This window comes from Podarcis vaucheri (assembly GCF_965113315.1).
Source record: "Podarcis vaucheri genome assembly, chromosome: 13".
In the NCBI taxonomy this organism is placed as follows: domain Eukaryota; kingdom Metazoa; phylum Chordata; class Lepidosauria; order Squamata; family Lacertidae; genus Podarcis; species Podarcis vaucheri.
Window position 1 is genome coordinate 13,951,640 of NC_138751.1, and position 24,086 is coordinate 13,975,725.

Sequence of the window (24,086 nt, forward strand, 5' to 3'; positions counted from 1 at the left end):
ATAGATTTGGATTACATTTTAAAATGTTTCTTTATTGTAAACAGCTTCAAGATCTGCAGACATTAAGTGATCATGAGGTGGACTGGACTAAATAAATAAATAAATAAATAAATAAATAAATAAATAAATAAATAAATAAATAAATAAATGTTACTAATTCGTTAGATTTAATATCCATGTTAATGTACCCAAGTACTCTTTTCTATTTGCTCTATATCTTTAGAGGACCTCAATAAGTGGTTTCATACACTGTAGATGTTAAACAGCACAGATCAATCAATCAATCGATTGATTGATTGATACAGCACAGAACATAAGAACTTAACTGGATCAGTCCAGGGGCCCATGTAGACTAGCATCCTCTTCTCACGGACCAAGCAGATGCCTCTGTGTAAACACATAAGCATAACAACAACTCTCCCCATTTGTGTCTTCCAGCAACACAACAGTGTTGGGAGACTGCAGCCATAGTGTCTAGTAGCCATTAATAACATTAGTAAGTAGTAGTATTAGTAGTAGTATTTAAAATTTGTATACTGCCCTTCAATCTTAGGCGCGTCAAGTTGGGCACAACATGGGGGGGGGGGGACAGGCATCCCACATACATGATGTCACATGTGTGGTGTGCCCTCCTGGTGTCTTTTTGAAGATCGCCAGAGTGCAAATCTCTACATAAATTTTAACTTCAGTGCATGCATACAAACGTTACATGTTATGCATATTAAACTTTAACCTTTACCCCCCTGCCCCTGCCCCACCTCTTGTTTTTATCCCCCACCTTCTACGTTTTCCATACTTTGCCAATTATCCAGATACCTCCCTTTTGTTCATTGTGGTGGGTGTGATTTGGTTACAAAACAATTGGCACAGCCCATCCCAAGTTCAGCACTTGAAGGAAACATATTCAAAGCAAGACTGAAAGTAGAGAATGTTTCGAGTTGTGCTAATTATCATTATATGCACTTTTTATAATAATCAGGCAGGAGTAACAGAAAATGATGGGCTTTATTTAAACCAGCTGGCATTCTCTTTCTCTCCCTCCTGCTCAGTCTCTGTACTGTTTGTGCTGAGCCACTTGCTGGTAGCTGCTTCCTTAATCTGTGCCTTCCCTCTGGGGCACAAAGTTTCTGTCTTAACCCTCTTGCTTTGTGACACATACAGGAAATACCATTTTTGAATATTCTCTTAAGTAAAACAAAGACAAAGACAAAACCATGCTAGTATAAACTGGCCAATGCATCATACTTCTAGCAGCAAGAATTCCATGTAAAAAATTATATATTTCAGAAATGTGATACACCCATCTGCTATAATAAGTGCAACAGCCCAACCTACCACAATTTTGATTGTGGAGGGCTGGTGTTCTGCTTCTCCTTCTTTTTTTCTTCCAAAATTTTTACACTATCGATATTCTCCAGGGCACCAACATTTCTCCATTCTCTTCAACAACCTCCCTGCTGCCTCTTTGATCTGATCATTCCTCAGACAGTAGATCAGTGGGTTGAGGACAGGTGTGACGGCAGCATAAAAGACTGTTGCTGCCTTTGTGACCTCTGAGTTGCTTTCTCCACCTGGAGCAGCTAAGTATACCCCTGCCACAGAACCATAAAAAATCGTCACCACCATTAGGTGGAAGAATATGGTGGAGAAAGCCTTCTTACGACTTCCTTGGCTAGAGGTTTTCATCAGAGAGAGAATCACTGCACCATAGGACAGAATGACACACAATAAGTTACCCAAAATCACAGCATTTACGAATATCTGATAGATGAAAGGAGCATTTCCTAGTGGAGGGCAGGCCAGAGACAGAAGTGGCCCAGGATCACACAACAAATGGTCAATGACGTTTGGTCCACAGAAGGACATCTTGGAGATCAAAGTCACTGGGACAATGTTCCACAGGAAGCCAAGGATCCAACAGGTAGCCATCAGGGCATAGCAGGCATTCTGGGACATAATTTGTGGGTAACGCAGTGGGTGGCATATGGCTAAATACCGATCCAAAGCCATGGCAGAGAGGAAGAAGTCCTCAGTGCAACCAAGAGAAAAAAAGATGTAGAACTGGAGGAAGCAAGCCTGGAAAGAGATCTTCCCATGAAGGGTTATTAGGTCAAAGAGCATGCGAGGTATAGTGGTGCTCACATAGCATATCTCCAGCCAGGAGAAGCTGCCCAGAAGGAGATACATCGGAAGTCGTGACAAGTGGGAGTCTAGAACGACCAAGGTGATAATGGTCATGTTCTCAGCCAAAGTCAGCACATAAAAAGTGGTCAAAAAAATGAGGAGCAGCAAATGCTTCTTTGGCCCACCTCCAAATCCTAGCAAAATGAATTCTGTGACATCAGTCCCATTGGCCATCTCCATCTGCAATCACAAAGCAGAAACACAGTCACATACCAAGAGCGAGTATCATCTCCCTGTCTGCCTGTAGACTCAGCAAGCTTATCATTTGAGTATAGTGTGTGCTGAGGGAATAAATCCTTACGCTGAGAGGAAAACACTACTACAAACCAGCGTCTCCCTCTCTGCTTTCATTGAAAAGCAAAGACTAACCAGGCATGCTACTTTTAAGGAGGGCAGCAGAATATTCTGCCTCCTTCATTTTAGATTACATATACTTATTCTTGAGATTGCATATCAGTTATGAGGCATAACAAGTAATTGTGTTGCATCCATTTAATTTATCTTTATTTTTTGAGGGGGAAATCATAGGCCACTTAATCAGAAGATTCTCTAAATTATGAACATAATAAAGCAGTCAATAGCACATAGATAAAGACTTAAAGACAGATATACAGGTAGGTAGCTAAATTATAACTGAATTATACCTCTTAGGACCAAAATATGTAAAGTTTCAGAAGAATATAGGAAGCTGCCTTATAACAAGTTGGGCCATTGGTCCTTTTTCCTCAAAATGGTCCACACTGATGGGCAGCAGTTTCTGAGGTTTCCAGTGAGGTGCCCCAGAGATACTCTGTATGCAAAGCAGTTGGTCTACCATTGAACTATGGCCCTTCCCAAGTATTCTAAACTTACCTATGACCGCTGAAATGTGCGTCACCATATCATTATCAGATTGGTATGTGAGAACATGGAATATCTAAATGGCACTTCCCAGATTATGTTGGGCTCCCCACTCCCATCAGCTCCAGCCAAGATAACCAATGGTCCAGGATCATGAGAGTTGTAGTCCATCATCTGAAGTGCATCCTGTTGACTACCTATGTTCTTATTTCTTTGAAACATCCTTTTAGTCCATAGGAGTGGACTTCCTTAAGCATCTGTTGTCATCAACATAGTCATTTCTTTTTATGTGTGTATGAATCTAGTGCTAGTGTATTGTTTGTTTGTTTGTTTGTTTGTTTGTTTATGTATTATGTATTTTGTGTTCTTATTGTGTATTTTTTGTTGTTGTGAACCATCCTGATTTAGTAAGAAATCAGGGGTGGACAAGTTTTAGCACTCTGTATGCTGTTGGATAACAATTCTGAGGAATTCATCTGAGAGCCTTGTACTTGTTTCTCCCTCCCTCCCTCTGAGACCCTCTTGCATTATGATGATGGTGATGTTGTTGATGATGTTGTTGTTGTTGCTGCTGCTGTCATTGTTCTGTAAACTTCTCTGGGATCTTTTCTAGATTATGAGTATGGTAAAGTAAAAGTAAAGGGACCCCTGACCATTAGGTCCAGTCATGACTGACTCTGGGGTTGCGGTGCTCATCTCGCTTTATTGGCCAAGGGAGCCGGCGTACAAATGCTATAAATAGATAAGTAAGTAAGTAAAGATATTTCTCTCCTACTTTCCTTTTTCTCTTAGATGATGCTCCATATTGGTGTGTCAACATTTCCTTGCCCATAATCTTTCTGAATAGGGCTACTCATTGAAATACGTCCCCTCTGGTCTCTTACCACAGTCTCCTTTACCTTGTTAAAGGTATCAATTTATGTACCTCAGTAGCATGTAAGGAATCAATCCCTCCAGCAGAAGGCTGACCACCTTGGCTGTGTCGGAGTTCACAGATTGTGCAAAAGAAATATATAGTTGCTTCCTGTGTCGTTTAGAAGGAGATGGTAGACTTGTCTGTGGACTAACGCTTGAATGCTGCTGCTAAATATTCAGCAGCCCTTGGAGATGTGTCTCTAAGGAACGTTCTCATTAGCCACTTAAACAAACTCTCTTTTGGGATGGAACATCTTCATTTGCTATAGTGAAATATGGGTAATTCCACACAGGCAATTGTCTGTTATTTTGAGTTGAAGACACAGGGTGGTAAAAACAAAAGGGGATTGTGAGGAGCTCCAAAAGAGTCTTTTCCCACTGCATAAATGTGCATTAAATTGAGGAGGGGCAGAAATGTAACTCAATGTAAACAAGAGTAAATTGATGCACATTGGGACCAAAAATCCCAACTTCACATATACACTAATTAGGTGTGAACTGGCATGGAAAGAGATGTTGGCTTGTTAGTATTCAGCTTGGTAAAATTGTGGAGCCATGTGTGGCAGCTGTGAATTAATTTCATGTTAGGGATCGTTGGAAAAGGGGTTGAAAATAAAACTGTCAATTTATTGAAGATTTGCAGTACCTAATCTTAAGTGGTGTAGAGAGTCTGCTCATTTACATAATATTCTTTTGAACCTGCAAGCTTCAGGTTCCATAATTTAAAATGGATGATGGTAGAGTTTGAGATTTTCTACAATCACTCCCTTAACAAAAAACAACAGCCATGAACTAATAATAATAATAATAATAATAATAATAATAAATTTTTATTTATATCCCGCACTCCCCAGCCAAAGCCGGGCTCAGGGTGGCTAACAACAATCAAATAATCCAACATTCTAAAAACATTTCATTATAAAAATTAATTAAAATCAAATTGATGGCAACCGTTAAGCAAAATTCTGTGCAGGCTGCCAGAGGAGGGAGTCAGGCTGCGCCCTGACCAAAGGCCTGGTGGAACAGCTCTGTCTTGCAGGCCCTGCGGAAAGAAGTCAGGTCCCGCAGGGCCCTAGTCTCTTGTGACAGAGTGTTCCACCAGATTGGAGCTGCAGCCGAGAAAGCCCTGGCTCTAGTTGAGGCCAGCCTAACCTCTCTGTGGCCTGGGACCTTCAGGCATAACCAACCTTTCTGAAGTCAGATTTGATGGTATAGAAAGAATGGAAGGCAAAACTGCTACCTCTTGATGCACTCCTACTCCCGATAGCTAAACATTTCTCATTCTGCAGAGCAAGTAGATCATGCTCATTCACCAGATTGGAATCAATGGGGTTTACAAATTAAAGGATTTTTTAAATAAAAAACCCCCTAAAAAAACCCTTACAGCTCCAGAAATTAACTTTATATTAGGTGACATACCCTGCAGCTGGCTATAGATTTACCAGGTCATACACTTTCTAAAACTATCAAGTATATCACCTCAGGCACCATGCAACTGAAATAGTTTTGAATAACTTGAAAGATCCAAGCCTCTAGGGAAGAACATTGTTTTTCAAATATTCAAAATTGGCAGAAAAAGCCAAACAGTGATTTAGACCTCCATTCCAATTAAAATATAACGTGATGGTGGCAATTGAATATGATAATGAACAAGACAGTTGCGTCAATTCTTTATTTTTCTAAGCTGCTGCCTTTTGTTCAGTTCAGTCCTTGACACAATAAAAAAACATTTTGGGGAACATATGAATTCCAATAACCCAGCACTGGAGGCCATTCTGTATATTATCCTTATATGCTCAGATATGTTAGAACAGAGGATTTAAGAAAAATATATCACAGATTTATAAAGAATTATTCCTCAAGTAAACATACAGATTGCATTCCATTTACATTTTATCGAGGGAATAAAAATAGCTGCAAATATCCCATTGGTTTATCACAGCTGATTTAAGATGTATAAGGGCTACAGAATGTTAGATATGTCAATCCTTTCTTCTTCTTAATTGCTCCCTGCTGTTCAGCTGAGGCCTCACCAGAATAATATAACACTTTGGGGAAAATATACAGCTTAGTAAACCAGCACTGGAGGCTAAGATGGAGAAGATCTCCACAGCCACCATATATTTTCCGCTTGTGCTCAGATAGGTGGGAACAAAGGACAGCCAAACACTGCAAAATACCAGCATGCTGAAGGTGATAAACTTGGCTTCATTAAAACTGTCTGGTAACTTCCTAGCTAGGAAGGCTACAGTGAAGCTGACAATGGCTAGCAAGCCCATAAAGCCCAAGACACAGTAGAACATGGTGACAGAGCCTTCATTACATTGCAGAACAATTTCTTTAGTCACAGAGTGCATATCAAAATCTGGGAATGGGGAAGATGTTGCCAGCCATACACAACAAAGAACAGCTTGAATCAGGGAGCAGGAAAGAACAATGGAGGTGGCCTGTTGTTTCCCCACCCATTTCCTCATCCTGGAACCTGGTTTGGTGACCCTGAAAGCAAGGACCACAATGATTGTCTTGGCCAACACACAAGAAACTGCCACTGAAAAGATGATGCCAAATGCTGTTTGTCGAAGGAGACACGTCACTTTCTCAGGTCGACCAATGAATAGCAAAGCACAAAGGAAGGCGAGAAAGAGGGAGGTGAGGAGAATATAGGTGAGGTTCCGGTTGTTGGCTCTAACGATGGGAGTGTCTCTGTGTTTAATAAAGACCCAAAGCACCAAAGCTGTGGTGAAAGAAAGGGAAAGAGCAAGAACTGCCAAAGCAATCCCCAAAGGTTCTCCATAAGACAAGAAACTGATGTCCTTTGGCATGCATGAATCCCGTTCCATGTTTGGGTAATGATCTTCTGGGCACTGAAGGCATTCATCCATGTCTGAAAAGAAACAACAAACAGCGTGATCAGGTTTCTATATGTTGCAGCAGAATTTGTGTTGTTGTGATGTAGTAATATGAAATATCAGACTTACAAATGTCAAACTTTCATTGGCTAGAAATAGATTGATCCCTAAGTACCGTATTTTTTGCACCATAACACTCACTTTTTTCCTCCTAAAAAGTAAGGGGAAATGTCTGTGCGTGTTATGGAGGGAATGCCTGCGGGTGGCATGCCTACGGATTTTCCTCCTCTAAAAACTACGTGTGTGTTATGGTCGGGTGCGTGTTATAGAGCGAAAAATACAGTAGATTAAATAATGTTTAAATAGATCCCTAAAAAGATTGTGTTGCACATTTATAGATGTGCAAAATTCAATATATAGTTATACTCCCATCCACATATGGGTCCAAACACTTTTTTTAAATATACAGCAGAGTTTTCCAAACTGTGTGTTGTGACACTTTAGTGTGTCAGCTGCAGTGTGTAGGTGTGTCAAGTGAATGCTCCACACACTCCTCCTGGGGTTGGAAACGAAGCGGGCAGATCAAAAGATATGTTGTGTCCCCATACATTTCATTATTAGAATTTATGTATGTGTCTCTATATCTTATAAGGGGTTAGTTTAATCTCCAGTTTGCTAGTAAAACTGAATTCCTGTGTCACGAAATGATGATGCATGTCTAAAGTGTGCCAACAATATGAAAAGCTTGAAAAGCTCTGATATAACAATATAAATTTATAATTCTTTCTTTTTTCTATTTTCCATGACTTCTCACCAGATCATTCTTTGGACATTGAACGTGCTCAGTCCCTTTGTGTTTTTTCTTTAAAAGAAAAGGGTTTGTCAAAAAGAATTGTGTTCCAATTCTGCAATCATGCTTTTTTTCCAAAATAAACATTATACCTCCTTCTTCTGAATGAGTGGTGGTTTGTTTTTCTCTCCTTCCTGTTTGGTGTAAATAATGACCAGCTCTGAATGACTTGGGACTGCTATTGCTAAGTTTTTCAGGCTGTATCCTCATATGAGGAACCATAAACTTTACTGAATGTCTGAATACCTGAATGACAGTACATTTGATAGGCTGTGTACATGATGTCTCTTACCCATCTGGTTGGAAAACCTCCCTTGTGGACACAGAATGCAATCATAGCAGCAAAATGGCTCCCCTTCCTTCTTTGCTTTATGGTAACCCAAAGGGCATTTATCATTACAAAGAGAAAGGGGCTGCACCTGTCCATAAATGAAAGAAGAGAAGGTTTTCTCTTTTGCAAGCTTGTATATCAACACTGGGAACTGGGAATACCTCTGGAAGTAATGGATATGGTGCAAAATACGAATGGACCTCACCTGGTTAAAACTGCTGGGCCACACGAAGTCTTCATCCCAAATCCTCAACACTTCTTCTTGGGGAGCCATGGAGTCTATATTTCCCACTTTGATTCTCTGAAAGGACTGATTTGGAAATGTGATCCAGTTTATAATATCAAATCCAGCCTCTAGCTCTCCATTTTCATTGAAGGAAACCTTTTCCCCAACAGTATTATTAAATACTATTCTCTTAACAAAGTGGTTAAGCTAAAGAAAGAGGGGATAAAGAAAAAAAGTCAATGGATATGTCAAAGGCTGTGGATCATTCCCACTTTATTCCAAACTCTTGAAAAACTTTATGCCTGATAATCGTAAATATAGAGAGAAGATGTGCACATACCACCTTGAGGTAGTAATTAGTAAAGCAATCTTAACCCTGCAGGGCAGCAGCAGGATATGACAGGGAGGAATAGCCACCACTGCATCCACAGCCATATCACTCAACCTGCTGTGGTGGAAGGCAGGGACAACAATACTCTACACCATGCTCATCGTCATGTCTTTTTGGAATTTACACAGATTTTCAATTATTTTTATAATCATTTGAATCTGGCGAGACCTTGGGCTTCAGCAAATTCATGAAGGAAGCAGGAAATCTATTGCTAGTATTCAATGCTGCTTTATACATTCTCAGGAAACAGAGACATCATGCATCTGAAAACCAGGCCCTAGGGAAAAACAGTGGGAGAATACTATTGCTATCTGGTTGGCTGGTAAAGGAAAGCTCTGTACTGATCGAGCGGGATCCTTCCTTTGTTCTTGGTGTATTCGGGACATTACCTTCCATAATTCTTGATGTTGAAGCTTTACTCCTCCATCTACTATCATTCTGCCTTTGTATCTAGATGAATCCATTGCCTGCAATGCATGTGCTATTGCAAAGGCAGCTGTGTAAACACTGCAAGCTGTGGCCAGTCATGCTCATTTCAAAAACAGATGCAGGAAGAGTCTCCAACTTCTCCTCTCCACTGCAGATTTCTTCATTCTGTAGGTCTACCATAGCTCTGGGGAACAGACACCCAAATGCCTGCTCCCAGAAAACCCTAACGAAGCCATCTTCCTTCTCTGAAGTGGGGTTTCTCATCAGAAGAAATTTCTGGAATCCTAAAACTTCACTGGAGTGAACAGCAAAGGATATAGCACCATGTAGGAAGTCTATGTCCCAATCTCTTTGAAGAGGAATGGAAGTGAACTCCATCTCAGCTGTCATTATCCAGACTTTACCATTTCTCTTTGTTGATATATGCTCATATGCTGAAGCCTTAGAAAATATCCTCAGGATGAGCATGGTCTCTATTTCACCATGAATGACCAATGCAATGGCAGTGCTCTTCATAATGATTTCAGTCTTCTCAATTACATCTCCCACCATATCATTAATAGTACTGGAAAAAGACACTTTGAGAAGTCTTACTATGAAATCAAAGCAGATACCTTTCTGGGCAAACATGGGGATAATATTCTGTTCAAACCTCTCTCCATTGTCATCATGCCGAGAAATTACTCCAATCCATGTCCACTTGAAATATAGCAGTATGTGGAGAATTGTCTCATATTGAAGCTTCAAATTTGGGAACATTTGGAGATAGAAAGCAGCTTGGGTTTTCTTATCTATCACCACAGGAGAGCCATATATGATCTAATGGAAATTTAAAAAGTTAAGAAGTGAGGAGACCTGTAGTGGCCAGCAGAGTAGGACAAGTGTGCTCAGAGATTCCATGATGTTCTGGAAAGGTGAGTAGCAGGGTGAAGCAGCAGTAAGATTTGTGCAGTGCAGATACACTGATGAAGTCAATATGACACTCCCACCTGCCTCCCCACCTGAAACATTGCAATGACTCAAGTTCAGGGAGGTTAGGTGAGCACTCTGCTGATTGTTACTGGTTGTTACTTCAGCAGCCCACAGAGTGTGGACCTAGAGTTTAGCAAATACTTTAATATTTTCATTTTTTATATTATCACTTACCATCCAGCTATTTGATATCTATTTTAATGTGTGCATGGCAGGTGAGTTCAGGTGGGAAGTGGAGCCAGGTCCCAATGAGAATTGAGAGCATCTTTGAATTGGAGTCTATGTCAGACGTCAAAACAGAAGTTGCAAATTTAAGCAGTGCCTTTTGCAAATGAGGGAAGAGTTTCCCTGTGCTTTGTCCCTATCAGATGACATATTTCCCCCCTCTGCTCTCTTTGGGACATGGGTGGCACTGTGGTCTAAAGCACTGAGCCTAGGGCTGGCCAATCGGAAGGTCAAAGGTTCGAATCTCCGCAACTGGGTGAGCTCCTGTTGCTCAGACCCAGGGCCTGCCAACCTAGCAGTTCGAAAGCATGTCAAAGCAGCTTAGTCATGCTGGCCATATGACCCAGAAAACTGTCTGCAGACAAATGTCGGCTCCCTTGGCCAGTAAAGCCGGATGAGCACCACAACCCCAGAGTCGTTTGTGACTGGACTTAACTGTCAGGGGTCCTTTACCTTTTCTTTTTTAATGCTTTCTTTATGGAATTAGTTTTGCCATGATTTAAATCCTCTTCTATATTCCGAGCTCTTGAATGGTGCATATTAATGTACAACAAACTGTCTGAGGGAAAGAGTTTATTCTCCTTTGCTCTCCTCCTTAATTTAAATCTAGTACATCTAGCCTTTGGCTAAGCGGCTCTGACCCCTGTTTTTATAACTGATTTCATCAATTTAAATGGAATTGTTCATCTTCTTAAGGATTTATTTGTTCTTGCATACAAATGCATCAAACTTCGTAACTATGAGTCTCCTATTCCTATAATCTTCCTATAATCTTATATGGAGAATTGAGGTAGGAACAATGTACACAAACTGGCCAAGAAGGGGGAGAAGCCTGAACACAGAGAGATCACTTCTGCAACAGTGATGGTGGAAGCAGTTAATGACAAAGAACAAAGTCCCCACACCTCTTTATTTACAGAGTGGGGGAAAGCCTTTAATGCTGTTAAAAATCATCTACAAAAATAAGTCAGAAAACACACACAAAAAAAATAGAAATAACTCCAAATGAAGCTACAGAACTGAGTGTGGGGGAAAATCTAATCTTTCTAAAATGTAAGAGGATAATTTAAATTTAATATTCTGAGACACTACAGAAGATACAGCAGGAATTATTTTTTTTTAAAAAAATAAATCTTACTAACATGATGGGCAAGAAAAATGCTAGAAGTCCTCATAACAGTCAGACATAGAGATTGTTCGTTGCAAGCAAAAAATGCAGTATTTTCCCATCATATTATTATTATTTGCTTTGAGAAATTTCTCATTGAGGTCAAATTCATGAAAACAGTGGCCAATAGGTAATCAAACAGGGATGCTGCTGCTGCAAGAGAGAGAAAGGGAGGCCCTGAACTTTGCTACAGAGAAATTACAGACACCTTAAATACATTATTATTGGGGCAAATATTATTGTGGATTAGGAAGAAGAAGAAGAAGAAGAAGAAGAAGAAGAAGAAGAAGAAGAAGAAGAAGAAGAAGAAGAAGAAGAAGAAACAAAAACTTGTGAAGCCACTCAGTGTTGTATGTTGGAAGTCACCCTCTTCTAAGAAATGTAAACCTCACATCTGGCAAATGAGAGAAGAGCCCAGAAACATCAATCCATTGCATTAAAATTCTTTCTCCTTATCTCTCATCAATTTAAATATTAGCTTTCTTAAATTCCAAAACCTAAAAAGTAAGTGTTCTTCCTCATTGCTCTTATTCAATTAGCAACTTTTGGTTGATAGGTTAGTTATAATAAAAAGTTATTTATATAATAGAGTTAATTCCTCATGCAATCCATAGAAATAATATGATTTACTTCCAATATGCCGAGGAAGTGTAGTTCATAATTTTTCATATATTATTCACTTTCTCCTCTTCAAGTTAGTGTTGTACCTTTGCAGGCTAAAACACAATTCAATTGTCACAGGATTCCAGGACTCTGCTTAAGGTCCTTTGCACATTGTTAATGTTCTCTTTTATTTTTTGCATGCTTGGAACCCTGACTGGGCACAACTTTACTGAAAGCAATATATTTGCTGATCATCTGGATAATCCTTTTTTACTATATGTTGGGATTTGCTATTAATTTGATAGTGTTGCATGAAAGATCTCATTTTCAGTTATATATTTTATATGTCTGAGTTTTTCCAAGGTAATACCTTAAAATGTTAAAGGTTTTGGCAATCAAATTGAATACATCTTAACTGTGGGATCTTATGTACACTGGTACCTTGGGTTACAGACGCTTCAGGTTACAGACTCCGCTAACCCAGAAATAGTACCTCGGGTTAAGAACTTTGCTTCAGGATGAGAACAGAAATTGTGCTCCGGCGGCGCGGCAGCAGCAGCGGGAGGCCCCATTAGCTAAGGTGGTGCTTCAGGTTAAGAACAGTTTCAGGTTAAGAACGAACCTCCAGAATGAATTAAGTACTTAACCCGAGGTACCACTGTACAAGCATACAGCATCTTGAATTAGATAAAGGTAAAGGTACCCCTGCCTGTACGGGCCAGTCGTGTCTGACTCTAGGGTTGTGCGCCCATCTCACTTAAGAGGCCGGGGGCCAGCGCTGTCCGGAGACACTTCCGGGTCACGTGGCCAGCGTGACGGAGCTGCTCTGGCGAGCCAGCACCAGCGCAGCACACGGAAACGCCGTTTACCTTCCCGCTATAAAGCGGTACCTATTTATCTACTTGCACTTAAGAGTGCTTTTGAACTACTAGGTGGACAGGAGCTGGGGCCGAAAGACGGGAACTCACCCTGCCGTGGGGATACGAACCGCCAAATGTGGACAGTGATGTTGCACTCATGTCCTGCTTGTGGACTTCCTCAAGGTATTTTGTTGGCCTCTTTGAATAAAGAATTCATGGCTAGGTAGGTTTGTGGCCTGATTCAGTAGGACTTTTCATATAGTCTTACTTCTGGAAGCCTCACTTGCAAATACAACTGTTAAAAGGAAAACCTTTATAAGTAAACAGATGAGCAAATGGTTTCTTTATCTTTCCTACTGTCTGCATACCTGAGGAATTTTATAGATGCACAGGGTATCTGCCATGTAGAGACAGACTTCAGAGATAGGTCCCCCAATGACTGCTCCTAGATTGTTCTGACTATCACATTTGTAGTTGGGGGTGAATCTTTCCAGTGTAGAGAAAAGTTCCAATGATGCTTGATAGGTCCATCTTGTGTCAAAATAGCTATTATAGATATGAAAGCCCAAGGTGATGTTAGGTAAAATCTGGGGATTTTCATTGATCTCTTTTAAAGCAAATATCAAGGCCAGACTATGCTGATAGATCTGGGTCATCATCCTGTAATTAGAGTTACTTGCACTGTGATAGTGGATTTTTTTCTGAATGTGACATATGCTTCTCTTCAGTTAAATGCATTATTACTGAATACATTATAGTATAATGGTTCTGATCTAGATAAGCATTATGAAATATTGTCACATGCATCTGTACTTTTATATTTTGTTTTCACCTGCAAAATGCTGATACAGTATTCTGGGTCTGGATCTTTGAAATTTCCAGGGGTTGGAGGACTTTAATTACATAAACTGAAAAAAGTAACCCAATTTTCTTGATTTCAATTGCTTTAGTTGACTATGACCCGTAGAGTTGCTGTTCAAAATGGGATCAGATAGAAATCAAATGAAATGAAATACAACTTAGGAAACCAAGAAGCTGACATATTGTCTACATTGGCTGTCTGTGGATATCTGACGTTTCTATTAAAGAAACTTTCCCATCCCTATCTCAAGATGCCAGGCATTGAAAAAGTGACCTCCTGTGTACCTGTGTACCTTTGAATGACAGCAATTTCCACTTATCAATACTTTCTCAGAAAATATGACCATATTAAAGTAACAATCCAGAGAAAGCAGTAAACATAGTTGCTCAAAAATAAAAAGGACCAAAATTTAAAAATTAATACTCAACCCCAGTCACAGCTCTCTCACAGTTCCTTCACTACAACCTGGAAATTCTTAAATACTTAACACTCCTAAGCAGAAAACAGTAGGGTCATCAAAATGCTGAGGGGTAATGTGGCATAGCTAGGACAGATATATCACATTATAAAGGAACTTTTTAAAAAAGAAAAACAGCAAAGCCTTACACAGTGCCTTCAAAGATGTCATTAGAAGGCGGTTTTCTGAAAGAGATTGGAATGGAAAATCTATATATCTGAGCTATAATGCTGGCAATGATGTAATCTCCTGGTTGGTAGAACTTGTGGAGAATAGGAAGAGAGTTGCTGACACTGCATTTGATGTCAGGCGTCTTGTATGCCACCAGAGGCAAAAAGAACAGGACTGCCAGTGGCAGTAGCTTCTGTGAAAGAATTCCTTCTCTACACCCATTCTGTTGCCTCCACATTATACCTAACTGGGTTCTGTGCTGAGTCCCACAGCCTGATTTGAATGGCCCCACACAGGATGATGTGTGGCTCTGACTGTGCCATCTAAAATGCCCATGATCTGATTTACAAAGCCCTCAGACCAAATTGGATGGGGGATAGTTATGGAATCCTTGTATCTTGTAGTTTTCGTCTTGGTTACTACAGCTGCCTTGAGACCGGAAGAAGTAGTAGCATGTAATCACAATTAATTAGATAATTATAAGTGAGATAATCACCTATTCAGAATTACAATTTCTGTGAGACATTGCAGACATTTTGTCTCCCCGGATAGCAAGAGATATTGAGGCATCTACTGATTCACATAAAAAAGGCCTTCTGTATAATGAGATATTCATAAGAAAAGAGTACCACAGAAAAAGTTTGCATTTGTCTTAAAAGTGGACATGTTATTCATTCATTCATTTATTCATTTATACACACACACACACACACACATATATATATATATGGTATACTGTATATATAAATTGCATGGTTAAGTTCTCTTGGGTGGCAAGAGATACCAAGGTTCCTGCTGACTAACATCAAGAATGAAGGGTTTCTGTATAATAAGATATTCAGAAAAGAGCATCACAAGAGAAGTCTGCATTTGACAGACATTTTATGCATTGATGTCTGTTCATTCATTTATATTATTTTCTTTTTAGCTGTTTTCAGAAAGAACAGGCAACAGGTGTGCATCATAGTTCAGAACAGAGGAAGAAAATCTGAAATCCCTGCTTTGACTTGCTATGGAACAGGACCTAATATTTTACATGTTGTTATTGTTAACGTTAAGTTACTGATTCTCATGGCTTAACTAGGGACATTTTTGGGGTGGGGGCCCTTTCACATAGTTGGTACATATAAGTACATGTGGTGGGACTGCTCAAAGGAGGCTGAATTTTGGAATAAGATATTCACTGAGAGCTCTTTGACAACCAAACAGTTACTCAATAATTTCACCTGGCACTTTTGTATCTGTATGTGGTAACAGAATGAGATGTCAAAAATAAAGAACACACTTATTATCCCTTAACAGCAGTCCAGGGCTCTATTGTCAAATCCTGGAAGACCTTTAATCTTAATCATTTGGATTGTTGATATTCAAGGGTTTGTCATATTGCCTTTCTTGAACTAAAAGTATCTAAAAGGCAGAGTTTGACTTAGTGGGGGGCATGATTATATTTTTATACAAATACTGAAGCACATGGTCACTCAGTGCCATTAGTATATGCAAATGGCTGGTTCATTTAAGGCTATATAGAACATTTAGTCTTAAAAATAATAGAATTCACAGTTGGAGAAAACTTTTATTTTTCTAAATCTTTATTATTTGAAAAGGAAATCTTTGTATGAATTAATTCTTTATCATCCCCTTGAAGCAATGTTGTATCTTTGTACTTTTGTCCTTCCAGCCTGTGATGCATGATGGTTTACATATTGGATTATTTGTTGTTGTTTTTTGCTACGTTGCACTTTTTAAGTAACTAATCAATACAATTTTTGAAAAGCAAAAAATAGAATATGAGTTTTATCTCTTTGGGTGACTAGTTGGGTCTTCCACTTCATTTTCTTCTCTCAACATCTTCACACCATCAGTGTTCTCCAGTTCACCATCATTTCTTCATTCTCTTGAACAACTTCCTTGCTGCCTCTTTCATCTGATCATTCCTCAGACAGTAGACCAGGGGGTTAAGGAAAGGTGTGATGGCAGTGTAAAAGAGTGCTGCTGCCTTTCTGACTTGGCTTTTTGAGTGGCTTTCTCCACCTAGATCAGCTAAGTATACCCCTGCTACAGAACCATAGAAAATAGTCACCACTACTAGGTGAAATGATACTGTGGAGAAAGCCTTCCTACAACTGCCTTGGTTAGCAGTTTTCATCAGAGTGAAAATCACAATGCTATAGGACAGCACGATGCAGGATAAGTTGATGAAAACCACCGTTTTCACAAAAATCTGATGGATGAAAGGAACATTTCCTAGTGGTGGGCAGGCCAGAGACAGAAGTGGCCCAGGATCACACAACAAATGGTCAATGACATTTGGTCCACAGAAGGACAACTTGGAGATCAAACTCACTGGTATAATAAACCACAGAAAGCCAACAATCCAACAAGCAGCCACAAGGGTATTACAGGCACTTTGGGACATAATTTGTGGGTAACGTAGTGGGTGGCATATTGCCAAGTACCGATCGAAAGCCATAGTTGAGAGAAAGAAACCTTCCATTCCACCAAGAGAGAAAAAGATGTAGAACTGGAGAAAACAAGCCTGGAAGGAAATTTTCCTATGACGGGTCACCAGATCAAAGAGCATGCGGGGTACAGTGGTGGATACGTAGCACATCTCCAGCCAGGAGAAGTTGCTCAGAAAGAAATACATGGGAATTCGTGACAAGTGGGTGTCTAGAACCACCAGTGTGATAATGATTATGTTCTCAGCCAAGGTGACCACATAAAGAACAGTCAAAAAAAGGAGTAACGACAAATGTTTCTTTTGCCCTCCTGCAAATCCCAGCAAAATGAATTCTGTGACATCACTTCCATTGGCCAACTCCATCTGGAATTACAGAACAAAAACACCTTTGCATTTCAAGAGCAGGTATCATTTGCCTGTTTGACTATAGGCTAAGCAGGTTTGCCCTTTAAGGGAGCGGTGTTAACGGAATAATTCATTTTCCTCCCCCAATGTGTGTTTTGGATCCTAGTGTTGGATTCAGACTTACAGTAAGTCAGGTTTATGCATGCAGAGTTATGTTCATAGGAAATGTCTTCAATTCACTGGTTATACTCTAAACAGAACAGAACCTATATATTATTTCCCTTCAGAAACAGCCCCTTTCTGGATTCTTTATTACACAATAGAGTTGTGTGCTTTAAATATGCATTGGATGTGTTTTAAAAGTGTGGTCTGCACCTTTTCTAAATGTGCTTAGGAGTCCAACTATGCATGTTCCTCTGCATTAAGTGGTGCTTACTTTGGAGCTGCAACGCTCTTAGTGAGACCTACTGAACTAAAGGGCTCATCCACACTTCTGCTGGTCCTGTGCCTAGAAAGCACAGGTCTGAGTGGTTTTGTGCTTGTCTCATGCTTTTTGGGCATGAGTCCTAGCAGTTTTGCCTTTGCCCAGGTTCTTTCCCTTGGAAAACCCACTCTTTAGCACTAAATCAGAGCTAATGTCAATCCATAGAAATCCTGATTGACATTTGATCCCATTCAGTGGTAAACTGCTGGTTTTCCTGGGGGGAAATGGTAGACCAAGCAGAAGTGTGAGTGAGTCCTAGATAGGGCTTCCTTCTGAGTAGACCTTTCTAAGACTCCAACCTATTGGATTGGGTGCAGTTGGAGGAAAAAAATGAGTGGTAACCACTCTACACTCATTGTTTTGTTTTCTTTCAGATTCCCGTTCTGCAAAAAAGCAAACCTTCAGTGATTGCTCCTGGTTGCTTTTATAGATGTCAGAAAACTGCTTTTTTTCTCTCTCTCCTGCCCCTCCACTTGCCTCTAAACCCCCTTTTGCCCCAACTGCTGCAACACTTTCTCCCCACCAGCTTTACCATGTGAAGAGCTCATCCATACAGTCATTTAATGTGAAAAGAAGAAGAAGAGGAGGAGGAGTTTGGATTTGATATCCCGCTTTATCACTACCCTAAGGAGTCTCAAAGTGACTAACAATCTCACTTCCCTTCCTCCCCCACAACAAACACCCTGTGAGCTGTGAGATGAGTGAGGCTGAGAGACTTCAGAGACGTGTAACTAGTCCAAGATCACCCAGCAGCTGCATGTGGAGGAGCAGGGAATCAAACCCAGTTCACCAGATTACGAGTCCACTGCTCTTAACCACTACACCACACTGGCTCTCAATAGTACTCTTCCTGTACTTCCATTAATTCTCCGTAGTCCATGTCACTCTATTCCAAATTGGTGCTTTCCCACACGCTTCCCCTCCCTCAAACCAGATTTTCTTATACCAGAATACTCCAAACATAAGAAGGTATGAGAAAATATGGATTAAGGGGGGGGAGAGTTTGGGAAGGCAGCAGTGTAGATGAGGACATCATATGGACAATGGAGAATTAATGGACGTTCTTACTATCCATATTAAACAACAGTATGGATGAGCCAAGAGACATTCCTGTTTCTCCATCATATGATATGAAAACAATTACAAAGCTTTCTAAACCAGAATGAAGAAGCAGCAAATTCATGAAATATGAACAACTGTGAACTGGTATCAGACAAAGATCCCTGGAACAGTGAGTGAAGATGTTTATTATAGCAAATCAGATTCTTACCTTCATGCGACCCCCGCCCACCAATTTTGGCACTGCACCCATGCAGGCCCACCTCTCTTTCATTCTTACCTCAGTCTCCTTTGACTGATTCTTTGCCTCCATCGCATTCAAAACATTGAACCATCACCCTGAAGATATCTCATAAATGTTGTGTTTGTGTGCTCGCTGTCCTATGTGTCTTATACTGGAACATGGAGGGAAGAAAAAGTGAGCCTGTTCACATATCACAGCTTTGATGCATCTGACACATATCTAATTGGTTCATGGGAATGAGTACCTCCATAACAATGTCATTAGTATCCGCTGAAACACTGATTGCCTCCCTCTGGCATACTGAAGCACTGGGGAACCTCTGCACATAATTGCTGTTTTTCTGGACTCAGCTTCCTAAGCATGGACGTGTTGAAGCAAACCAAATGGATACAGTGTGCTATGGGAGAGGTTTCATGGTCATCCGGAATTGTGACAGAAGGGGTATTCTGATCCCAATCACGTCCCATAGAAAGAAATTGTCACAAGGGACTGAGGGAAAGAGCCTCCCTTCCTGGAGTCTTATGTGGATACAGACCCTTGGGTTCAACATCTTTCCTTTCCTTTTTGGGCGGCTGGTGGTAGAGATAAATAAGCAATGGTTTTAAAAGGAGGGACAACTCAGTGGTAGGAAGGCTAGTCTTTATCTTTTCTTTTCTTTTCCCCCTCCTCTTTGAAACATCTACATGTAAGAATGAACAAATCTACTGGGTCAATGATTTCATATATATATATATATATATATATATATATATATATATATATTTGCTTTCGTAGATTTTCACGGGTACAGGAATGCAGGTTTTGGTATCTTCGGGTGTCTTCCCGTGTAAGAGTAGGGGTGTCTGGGCAAAACGTCGCCCAGACACCCCTACTCTTACACGGGAAGACACCCGAAGATACCAAAACCTGCATATATATATATATATATATATATATATATATATATATATATATATGCAGGTTTTGGTGTCTTCGGGTGTCTTCCCGTGTAAGAGTCGGGGTGTCTGTGCGACGTTTCGACGAGGTCTCACTCGTCATCTTCAGGCTGGTGCTTTCGGCTTCTTGTTACTGGAACAGAGCAGAATCTGGTGTTTGAGTTCCTATAAATACTGTTGAGGGGTGTGGTGTATAGCCTCCAACGTTTGTAATTAAGGAACAAAAGAAGAAAAGGCACACTAATCTAGGAACTTCCTCTCTGCCCAGAACGTTGGAGGCTATACACCACACCCCTCAACAGTATTTATAGGAACTCAAACACCAGATTCTGCTCTGTTCCAGTAACAAGAAGCCGAAAGCACCAGCCTGAAGATGACGAGTGAGACCTCGTCGAAACGTCGCACAGACACCCCGACTCTTACACGGGAAGACACCCGAAGACACCAAAACCTGCATTCCTGTACCCGTGAAAATCTACGAAAGCATATATATATATATGCTATACACCACACCCCTCAACAGTATTTATAGGAACTCAAACACCAGACTCTGCTCTGTTCCAGTAACAAGAAGCCGAAAGCACCAGCCTGAAGATGACGAGTGAGACCTCGTCGAAACGTCGCACAGACACCCCGACTCTTACACGGGAAGACACCCGAAGACACCAAAACCTGCATATATATATATATATATATATATATATATATATATATATATAGTCTGTTTTACAATTTCAAATAAACATTTTACAGACTTCCAAATGACTTCCCTTCTTCTCTTTCCATGGTTCATTTTACATATCTTACATCCCAGCACATTTTACTATAACCATTCAAATCAGTTTTCCACTACAGTGGTACCTCGGGTTACATATGCTTCAAGTTACATACGCTTCAGGTTACAGACTCCGCTAACACAGAAATAGTACCTCGGGTTAAGAACTTTGCTTCAGGATGAGAACAGAAATCATGCAGTAGCGGCGCAGCGGCAGCAGGAGGCCCCATTAGCTAAAGTGGTGCTTCAGGTTAAGAACAGTTTCAGATTAAGAACATACCTCCAGAATGAATTAAGTTCTTAACCCAAGGTACCACTGTATTATATCCCTCAAGAATTATTTAGATATTATAAAGATTGAATTTCATGCTTACAGCATTGTCAGCTATACACACTTATTTTCCATATACTCAATAAACTTTTCCCAATCTTCCTTAAACATATATTCTTCTTGCTCTTTTATTCTATATGTTAAGTCTGCCAGTTGTGCATATTCTGTCAACTTAGTTTGCCAATCCTCTTTAGTTGAAACACCACTCACTTTCTATTTTTGGGGCTAACAAGACATGAGCTGCAAATGTTGAATACATCAATAATATTTCTGATAACTAAGAATTTCAGTCTGGGTTATCCCCAGCAGAAAGGACTCTGGGTTTAGGGGGAAAGTAATATTAAAATATTATAAATCTTTTCCCAATATTCTTTTACCTTTTTACATGCCTACCACATGTGAAATAAAGTTCCCTCCACACCTTTACACTTCCAACCTGCTTCGAGTTAAATAACATCTATGAATCATTTTCAAATAGTTCTCTTTCAAAGAATAACATGCTGTAATTTTCAAGTCACTTTTCCAAAGTTTCTCCCAGAGGTTAAGATCTATATTGTGTCCTTTATCTATTGCCCAGTGCGTCATTGAAGCTTTAACAAGCTCATTTTTGTTTCCCATTTTAATAAAAGATAATGTATTTTAGACAAATATTTATCTTTGTTTTACAAGAGTTCTGTTTGGAATTGTGAGCTATGGTCCAAAAAACAGTTCTTTCTGTCTAATTTAAACATATCATGTAACTGATGATATTGCAACCAGTCTGCAACTTGACTACTTAGGTTTTTAATTGGTTTCAGTTTGGGTTACACCCCACCCATCCCCATCCCGGTAAAATCCAGCAATTCCCTGTAAGTCACTTATTGTCTATCCATATTAAGTCTTTAATTGTAATTGCCTTGATAGGAGAAAGCCATAAAGGTGATTTTCTTTCCAGCAGTTTTTATATTTCTCCCAAACTCTATACAGATTCTTCCTAAGAATGTGGTTCATAAAACTCTTATAGGGGCTGGTAGTTTTGCTTTTAATCTGCTATGTTTTCTAAATGTTGTTGACTGCCTTGAAGAGGCGAGTAAAAAATGGGATATAAAACAAAAAGCTATGGAAGCCTCTTCCCCTACCACCACTGAACTCTAAACATATTCAGTAAACATATTCTTTGATTTTTTTTTCCAGACATGGATGATTGTTTTCAATATCCAGAAGATTAGTACCCAAACATTGGCCAGGATATATGTCTTCCAAAAATATTAACTTCCTGTCTTACGATGAACCTCTGGGAATCGGTTGCATTATTTCCGCAAATATGACACAGAATGAGAGATGTGAGGGGGAAATGTGGACTAGTCTACATGGGCCAACAGATACTTGCCTTGTGCGAAGGAATAACAAAGCAAAAGAGACAAGCAAAGACCACATCAGGGCCTGGTTCAGTTGGCTAAATACAGGGCTAACTGAAGAAAGAAACATGTGATGCCTGCTGCTGTTTCAAGGGGCTGGTAGTTTTGCTTTGTGATCTGCTGTGTTTTCTAAATGTTGTTGACTGCTTTGACTAGTCGAGTAAAAAAGTGGGATATAAAACAAAAAAGCCTTCCCCCTTACCACCACTAGACTCTAAAAGTCTTCACTAAACGTGTTTTTGTTTTATTTTCAGACATGGATGACTGTTTTCAATGTCCAGAAGATCAGTACCCAAACATTGGCCAGGATATATGTCTTCCAAAAGATATTAGCTTCCTGTCTTATGATGAACCTCTGGGAATCAGTTTGGTCACTTTTGCTCTTTTATTGACTTTCATTACAGCTTTGGTGCTTAGGATCTTCATCAAGCACAAAGAAACTCCCATAGTCAAAGCCAACAATCGGACCCTCACCTATGTTCTCCTCCTAGCCCTCATTCTCTCCTTTCTTTGTCCTTTGCTATTCCTTGGCCAGCCCACAAAAATAACCTGCCTCCTTCGACAAACTGCTTTTGGAGTCATCTTCTCAGTAGCAGTATCTTGCATCTTAGCAAAAACAACTATAGTGGTTCTAGCTTTCATGGCTACCAAGCCAGGCTCCAGAATGAGGAGATGGGTGGGGAAACATCTGGCGATCTCCATTGTTCTTTTCAGTTTCCTCATTCAAATGATGATGTGTAGTGCCTGGCTGATAGTTGCTCCCCCACACCCTGATTTAGACAAGCACTCAATGACTAAAGAAATTGTACTGCAATGTAACGAAGGATCAGTCACCATGTTCTACTGTGTCCTAGGCTTCATGGGAATGCTGGCCCTTGTCAGTTTCACTGTGGCTTTCCTAGCTAGGAAATCACCAGTTTTAATGAAGCCAAGTTCATCAGCTTCAGCATGTTGGTCTTTTGCAGTGTGTGGCTATCCTTTGTTCCAACCTACCTGAGTACCAAGGGAAAGTACATGATGGCTGTGGAGATCTTTTCTATATTGGCCTCTAGTTTTGGGTTACTGGGCTGCATCTTCTTCCCCAAATGCTACTATATCATTTTGCTGAGGCCAGAGCTAAACAGCAGGGGACAGCTTATTATAAGAAAGCATTAAAGCATGAACAAGTCTATTTGACAAAACTGTTCCCCAAAGCCAATACAGCAGCCCATGTAGCTGGTCTCACTGGACTTTCCCCTGACAAAGTACTGTGATACCATCAAGGAACACAGACAGCTATGTGGGCATGAACCATAGCAAAGCCACTCTTCCAAGTTCATTCTTCTCTGAATTTGATGTTCTTTCCCCCTCATACTAAAGTTTAAAAAGGAACACTTTTGTACAAATGTTTTAAATTTTGAATTAAAAGCTAAAGGTTGCATTTCAGACTACTAAAGATATTGTTATAAAATTCATATTTTACAAGTGATTTAAAACATCATGGAAGCTTAGTCCCAAGTAACTGCTATGTGTAGGGTTGCAGTCATGCCACATGGCTAGTGTGAAACCAGTTCTCCTCAGCCAAATTCCAAGATCCTGACTACACCATACTACATTTTGGGATCTCCATTGGTTCCAAGGTCTTCTGTGATGAACTTCTAACTTCTAACTTTACCAATACACCACTGGCCCCTTATTATCTAATGAAAGGAAATTAAAAATAACAGTCCTGAATATGTGACA

General features: G+C 40.0%; 2 protein-coding genes across 2 annotated transcripts; both read right to left on the reverse strand.

Moving 5' to 3' along the window:
- Positions 1-1,401: 1,401 nt before the first annotated feature.
- Positions 1,402-18,995, reverse strand: LOC309516490 (olfactory receptor 11H6-like; the record flags this gene model as incomplete). The annotated part of the gene is made up of 3 exons (XM_082195256.1): positions 1,402-2,167; positions 16,943-17,157; positions 18,894-18,995. The coding sequence occupies 3 exons, from the start codon at positions 18,993-18,995 to the stop codon at positions 1,402-1,404; spliced, it is 1,083 nt and encodes a 360-aa protein (XP_082051382.1).
- Positions 5,922-9,774, reverse strand: LOC309517437 (vomeronasal type-2 receptor 26-like; the record flags this gene model as incomplete). Its single annotated transcript, XM_082196672.1, has 4 exons — positions 5,922-6,823; positions 7,931-8,057; positions 8,175-8,402; positions 9,244-9,774. The coding sequence occupies 4 exons, from the start codon at positions 9,772-9,774 to the stop codon at positions 5,922-5,924; spliced, it is 1,788 nt and encodes a 595-aa protein (XP_082052798.1).
- Positions 18,996-24,086: the final 5,091 nt, after the last annotated feature.